This window comes from Numenius arquata, chromosome Z (genome assembly GCF_964106895.1).
Source record: "Numenius arquata chromosome Z, bNumArq3.hap1.1, whole genome shotgun sequence".
In the NCBI taxonomy this organism is placed as follows: Eukaryota; Metazoa; Chordata; class Aves; order Charadriiformes; family Scolopacidae; genus Numenius; species Numenius arquata.
In genome coordinates, this window is record NC_133616.1 from 52,292,291 (window position 1) to 52,299,711 (window position 7,421).

General features: G+C 53.1%; 1 protein-coding gene across 1 annotated transcript; it reads left to right on the forward strand.

Annotated features, from left to right (window-relative positions):
* The first annotated feature begins 2,989 nt into the window (after nt 1-2,989).
* Nucleotides 2,990-4,084, forward strand: TMEM271 (transmembrane protein 271). Its single transcript, XM_074166785.1, has one exon. The coding sequence runs from the start codon at nt 2,990-2,992 to the stop codon at nt 4,082-4,084; it is 1,095 nt and encodes a 364-aa protein (XP_074022886.1).
* Nucleotides 4,085-7,421: the final 3,337 nt, after the last annotated feature.

Genomic DNA, 7,421 nt, shown 5'->3' on the forward strand with positions numbered 1-7,421 from the left:
TAATAAATAATACGTGGGGAAGCGTTGGTAGGGAAACGTCTAGCCTTGCATATTGAACATGGTACTTGGAAGCCAGAGAGTCATTTTGGGGATAAACAGGTAAGATTTGGAAAAGTTTAACAGTAGCAAGTTGCTCCACAGGAGCAATAAAAAGGTGTAGCAGAACTACTCATTACATTATCAACCTTGTGTGTCAGCCAGGCCTCTCACGATGCACAGCTTTTAGGGATCCTATGCAAGATCATTCTCCAGTCACAAACCAAGGGAAGGACAGGTTCTTTCCTTAGATGATAACATTTGAGATGAGGAAGACTGAATAACTGAGACAGCTGTATGAATATGTGAAGGACCACGCAGAAGTAGTCTTGCTGCCCACTTCTGGCAGCTGCCAAGACAGGAAACAGGAAAGAAACATCAAGAAGCTCTCTGTACAAAAAAGGCACAATCTGCCCCCAGTGGAAGGTTTGCTTTTCCTACCCTAACCATTGCCAGTTAAAGGTTGATTAATAATTTGACACATAAAGGATGAGATCTCTTCTTAAATTTGCATTTATTTAGTGTTAAGTGAATGTTCTCACTATTCACAATAAATTAAGCCTTTTTTGAACCCCATTTGGCTCAACAGTAACAATGAAATTACACAAATCTCACATTTCCCTAACATGTAAGTTTATGTTGTGTGTCAGGGAGTAAGACACTTTGCTCATTCTACGTATAAATAGTTCGTTAAGTGTTTACTTTCCACTAGCTACAGTTCTTTTCCCTCCATGCTCACACACACGTCTCCCGGGGCCCTCTGGACTGGCAGCTGGATTCACAGTTCATGTGTGCTTCCCAAGGCAATATTCAGAGTTCAACAGAGACCTCAGGAGATGGTTGCTGTACTCTGTAAAATGCTGTGTGCCCTCCACGCATTTACTTTTTAGGAGTCATAAAGGTGAGTTCTTTTAAAGACATCTGAAGGTCTTCCCTAGCAGCACAGGCACTCACCACAAGTAGAGCCAATATCCCAGATCCTACAGCAAAACCTTCACATGGGCACAGATCAGCAGACCCACATGCCCCAATCCTCAGGAGCCAAGGACGGCCTGGGAAGGTAAGAGCTGATGATGACTGTTGGTGGCATGCCAAACCATCCCCTCCTGGAGGGACACAAGAAGGCTGGACCTATCCCCATAGCCAGGGCTATGACCTGGCAGGGAGATCAGCTAGTCACAGGTCAGCCAGCCCTGGACTACCGGGATTGCCATGTTTCCTCACATAGTCAAAATGCCCTATGGGCCCTTTGTGAACAGGAAGGAGGGAGCAAAATTCCCTTGTCTGTGTGGCCCCAAGAGGCAGAATGACATGTCCTCTTGGAGTCTCTGATACTTTTGGATGGTGCCACCGGGGAGGGCTGGACTCCAGGCAGGGCAACCTCCCTCCAAGGGCCCTTGGAGGGCCACTGCGCCATGCAGGGCCCAGAAACCTCCCTTGGGGAGGAGCAGCCCTGGCCGCGCAATCCCACGCTCAGCTGCCCGGTCCAACCCAGGATTGCAGCAAGGTGCTGGTGCTGCTCAGGGAGGTGAAGTTGGGGCCAGAGGTACATAGGGAGCAGGCTGGCATCCCTGAAGAAAGCTGAACACCAGATCATGCTCCATACACACCTCCCACCACCAACAGGTGCATTGGCCCTGTTGGAAAGGGAAGAGAAAACGGCTTGGAAAACGGCTTTCTCTCCACCGCTTGCTCTCCTGAATGCTAATCAGCAGTGCCGGCTAAAAATACCCAGCAAGGCTGGCGTGCACACGGCAGAAGGGGAAAATGGGGGAGCTGGAGGCTCCAGCTTCCCGGAAGGAAAAGGAATAGGCGAGGAAGAGCCTTCCCCAAGACCCCCGCCCCGGCTGCTGGCACAGGCATTATCCCCCTGCTCCTCCACTCCGAAGCTGAGATTTGCACCTCTCCTTCGGGAGGTCATCTCGGTTGCTCCCCGCGGAGCCGCCGGGCCACCCCGTTCCGGGGCAGGTGGAGGCTCCCCTCTCAACACCGGCTTCCACCCGCCAGCGCTGCAGGCGCTCCCGGACGGGACGGCCCGGCGGCGGCGCGGCGGGCAGTCGGCCGCTGAGCCCCGCCGCCCACCGAGCAGCGTGTGTGGGCTGGTGGGGAGCAATCCCACCCGGGCTCGCCGGCAAGCACAAAACAAAGAGGGGCGCTGGGGACCGCCGCCTCCGCGGGCCCGGCGGGTTTGCGCCGGCCAGCGCGGTGCGGAGGGCTCGGTCCGCTGCACCAGAGCCGCCGACGCACCGCAGCGCAGTCACAGGGATGCACGGCTGCCCGCCGACCTCCTGCAGGAGCAAGCGCCAAAAAATAAATAAATAAAAGTAGGATAGAGAGAGAGGACGCGAGCACGCAGACAAGCGGCAGCATTCCGCATCGGAACCGGCGGGGGGTGTAAACCCCCGCCGCCCCCTGCCCTAGCTGCGCGTCTCTCGCCGTGCCCCCCGGCGGGGAGCCGGCCGGAGGGCTGCCTGCGGCGACCCCCCTCCCACCCCACGGCCCTCCGCGCCACGCTGGGGGAGGGCGGGGAGGCCGGCCCCGCCACCTCGGGCCGAGGCGGGCCGAGCCGGGGGTCGCACTACCCCCGCCACCAGCGGCGGGCCGGCGGGCCGCCCGTCCCCCCCCCCTCCGCCCCGTCCCCCCGCCCGCCGCGGCTCCCATCCATAATTAATCGCCTCCCCGCAGCCGCCGCGATAAGAGAGGGCGGGCGGGGACGAGGAGGCGGCGGCGGCCGGGAGGCGGGGGGGGGAGCGTGTGCGCTCGCCGCGCCCGGCTCACTGCGGCCGGCGGCTGCCTGCCGTGCGGAGCGAAGCGGAGCCCAGCCGCCCCGTCGGGGAGCGCCGCGCTCGCATGGCCGCGCCGCGCCGCGCCGCCGCCGCCGCGGGGCCGGGGGGGGCCGCGGGAGGAGGATGAGGCGGGCGGCGGGGCGGCGGCGGCGGCGGCGGCGCGGAGGATGAAGTGGAGCGTGCGGGGAGCCTGCGCCGCGCTCTCCAGCTGCCTCCTGCTCGCCTGCGCCCTCAGCGCCGCCGCCGTGGGCCTCAAGTGCTTCTCGCTGGGCTCGGAGCTCAAGGGCGAGCCCTTCCGCCTGGGCACCGCCGCCGGCGCCTTCTACTCGGGGCTGCTGCTGGCCGCCGGCCTCTCGCTGCTCGCCGCCGCGCTGCTCTGCTGCCGCCCGCCCGACGAGGCGCCCGCGGCGCCGGCTCCGGACCCGTCCCCGGACCCGGCCTTGGCTCTGGCCCCGGCCGGGGACCCCGACCCGACAGGCGGCGGCCCCGGCGGGGGGGAGGCGGCGGCCGCGCCGTCGGGGTCGGTGGAGAAGGCGCCGCCCGGGGGGCGGCAGAACTTCCTGCTGCTGGGGGTGCTGGTGTTCATGCTGGGCGTGCTGAGCGCCTTCGCCGGCGCCGTCATCGACGGCGACACCGTGTCGCTGGTGGAGAGGAAGTACTCGCACTACTGCCTACTGCAGCCCGGCGGCGCGGCCCGCCCGCGGAGCGGTCCCGCTGCCCCCGACGGCTCCGCCGCGGCGCTCCGCTGCCAGAAGCTGCGGGACTACCAGCGCGGCTTGGTGCTGTCCACCGTCTTCAACGCGCTGGAGTGCCTCCTGGGCCTGCTCAACCTGCTCCTCGTCAAGAACTACAAGGCCTCTCAGCAGCGCGGGCGGCGGCGGAGGCGGCGGCGAGCGGCCCCGGCGGCGGCGGCGGCGGCGGGCGGGCGGCGGCGGCGGCGGCGGGGCGGCGGCGGCGGCGGCGGGCGGCGAGCGCCGCGCCACAGCCAGGGCTCCCTCTTCTCCGGCGGAGAGCCGGAGCTCAGCCCCGGGGATTGCCCCTTCCAGGCCGTCTCCTACATCAACGTGGGCGTCTTCCACGTCTTCGACGAGGCCGGCGTGGAAGTGCACTGTGGCGGGCATCCCTCCGTCGAGCTGCCCGGCTACTCGCCCATGGACCCCGAGCTCAACGCCTCCTACCCCTACTGCTACCCCCTGCCCAGCGAGCAGCCTCCCGCCTACGAGGAGATCTACCCCGAGGAGCCTTGCGCTCACGGCACCTAGCGCCGAACGCCGGCGGGATGCCCGGCTCCTTGCCCGGCCCCCAGCTCACCGTGACAGCCGGGAGCTGGCCCGCCAGCGCCTCGCAGCCGCGGGGCTGGGGGACAGTCCTCGCACCACTGACGGGATGGCCCCACCGCCGCGGGCACAGCGGGCCGCATGCGGGGTGCCGCCGTGCCTCTGGCTCTGCGGAAGCTTCTCCTCCCTCCCTGCTTTCCCCCTCCTTTTCTCTCTTCCCCCGCTCACACCGGCCCTCCGTCCGTCTGTCCGTCCCCCCCGTCCGCCGGCGGCTGAATTTTCCAAAGGCTGCGCAAGAGACGCCTAAGGGTTGGTTCCTCCCGCCGCCTCTCCTCCGTAGCCAAGTTTAGTTCCCTTCCAGTGATTCATCAGTCTCCAGCTTTAGCAGTCCAGAGTTACCCATTTATGATAACCAGCCAGTGTAAGGAAAAGGTGTCATGAAGCTTCTTTACCTCTCAAAAGAGCTAAGTTTCTAAACAACGCAGAGACATTTGTGTCACGTTTACTAGAGGTGTATTGGGGATCTTTAACGTTTACACTACTCCTTGGGAGAATTGAGTTCTGTTCTAAGATTTAGTGAGTTAAAACATTCGTTGGTCTTGTAAGATGCACATTGAGAAAAACCTGCACTTTGAAAAAGAAACAGGAAAAAAATCAACAACGTTTTTGTACACTAACGTGCCTGCTTTTGTTGATAACTTCTTACTGTAAAAGCTTTCAGAAGTCTATAGTGAAAATGTTTGGTAAATTCACTGCAGTTTAAAATTGATGATTAGTTCCTTTACTAAAACAACCGAGATGTTGCTAGGATGTGGCGGTTAAAAGGAAGTCCAAATGTCATACACATTCCTTTTTGTAAACAGGTTCTGTGTTTTTAATGCAAGGCAGGATTTCTTTTTCTTTTACACAGGTGAAGGGTTTAATTCTATTTTGTACAACTACATGGTTTACCTTGTAAAGAGTTCCATTTTACCTGTTACAATTCATCAATCTGGTAAGCTTGAATATTAAAAGTTTTATTTGAAATATATATATAGCAAAACAGCCTTAACTGGTGCAGTGGTCACAGTTTTAAAGGAAAAAGAAAAAAAAAGAGATAAACCATCTTGGAAGACATCTTCCAAATGTGTTTTCAAAACAGTATTTATACTCCTATTACAAAGCAAGAATTTTCTTTTTTGTTTAAAAAAAAAAAAAGGCCACTGATTCCTGAAAGGGTGGGGGGAGGGGGAGGGGGAGGGGGGCGGGAGGGATAATGGGGTTGTTTGCTGTTAACTCTTTCTGAACTTAGAGGTATTAAAAGGCTTTCTGCAAAGAGAAAAACTGCTAAATCCTCCTTTGGGATTCTGCTGTGGAATGCCAGTACAAGATAGAGTAAGAAAGTGTTAATTAAAAGCTAATTAAAGAGAATCAGGTATAGTATATTTTATTACATCATTCAAGAACAGGTGAAGGCTTAATTTCATCTTGGACGAAGAACCAAAAAGCAAGTCTTGAGTCTGCGTTTGGTTCAGTACCCCCTCCCCCAGTTAGGGCATACTGAAGTGAAATATTACAAAATAACCTTTCCGTTAATCCTGTGTTTGGAGCCTGCTGCATAATGCCAGTGTATCAGCTACCCAGAGAAAGCGAGAGGAGAGAGAGAGAGTGTGTGTTAAGGGAATACAAAGTTACAGTGTATTTCTATGGTCGATGGGAAATGATTTTTAAATTTTTAGCTGCAGAGAGACTGACGTAATTTACAGCCTTAGAATTGGAGAGAGAAGATTTTAGTCTAAAAATATTCAAATCTTTCTGCACAGTTTTGTTTTCTAAAGTGTTTTGACTTGCACACTTTATATAATCTAAAATGCAGAATGCCTTAGAAATGTTAAAATTCTTACAGATGTCTGTGAAGCTCACAATTAAAGCTCTAATCTAGAGAAGACAGTTAAAAGCAGCACTTGCCAATTTGCCAAGTAGTTCTAAATAGCAGAAATTTAAAATACAGCTCTTTTTGGCCAGCAGATTTCCTTGTGCGGAATGCCAACCTAAAACATATGCCCTAGCTAAGTCCCATTTTAGTAATGAAGACTGGTTTTATGCTGTCTCTCTGCAGATGCACCTTCTTAACCCCTTCTGGGACAGTGACTGGGAAGTCCTGTAGTCTTTACCTACAGTACTAATTTAGGCACATAAGTGATCCTGTAACATACTGTATTGCCTATACAGCTGAGATTTTGCAAGATTAGTAACCAAAGCAAGAAGGCTAAATCCTTATGTAGGTCTCCAGTTAGATGAATTTATGAGACAGCATAGTACCCTGTACTGAATTAAATGAGAACTGCTAGGCTGCAGGGTGATTTTGAAAAAGCAGACCAGCTAGGTGCCTAAATATAGATGCAGAAGCGTAATAATAGTTGTTGGCTTTAAAAAAAATTGGCTATATACATTGTAGTTCATGAAAGTTATATCTTAGTTTTACTTAAGGAATTGATTTTTGACATTAAAAGACAGTATTTTACTTAAGATAACTATTTTAGGAATTATGAACTAGACAATTGTGAAACTCCAGATGTTCCAAAGATCAGTGCTCAGGGAAATAAATGGAAAGTCAAGAAAGCTACCTATTATACTCAATTGTTTAAATGTAAACAATTTTAAACTATGAATTTTTAAGATTGTTAAATTCATAACTTTTTTTTGTGTGTGTGTGTGTGTACACGCATGTGTAAGTGCGTTTGTGTTTTATTTTAGTCTGTTCAGAATGCCATTGAATTAGGATATTTATTTGTGGGTCAGTTTTAGTTCCCAAATTTCTGCTCGTCTTCACTTGGGCTTTTATCCCCTGTAATGGTTTAATTTAGTGGTAGACAGATTGCCAGAATAATGTCCAAGTTGGACTCCCACAGAAGCCAGTAGGCGTCATTTCATTGACTTCAGTGGGTCTGGGCACAAATTATATGTAACACCTACTCCTAATAATCTTTAAAGTAATATTGATCTTCTGGCATGACAGGATGCAGCAGTGGCATATTATTTCTCAGTTATTTATTATTTGTATGGACAGCAGTATTATGGAAGGTCATCTACAGTTTAGACATGGTGTTTTTTTAAAAAAAAAAAGGGGGGAAAAAAATGGCAGGCAAATTGACCAAACAAGCCATGATTTCTTAAAGATGGTATACAAGTGTTTCAGGTTTCTGGTGACTAACTTTTCCGAAAAAAAAAACCCACCACACGTATTTATTTCTCAGTGAGAAGAAACTTATAAATACAGGATACAAGATGAAGCTTCACAAGCATGATTACAGTATTGTGAAGCCATTTTTAGTAAACCTGA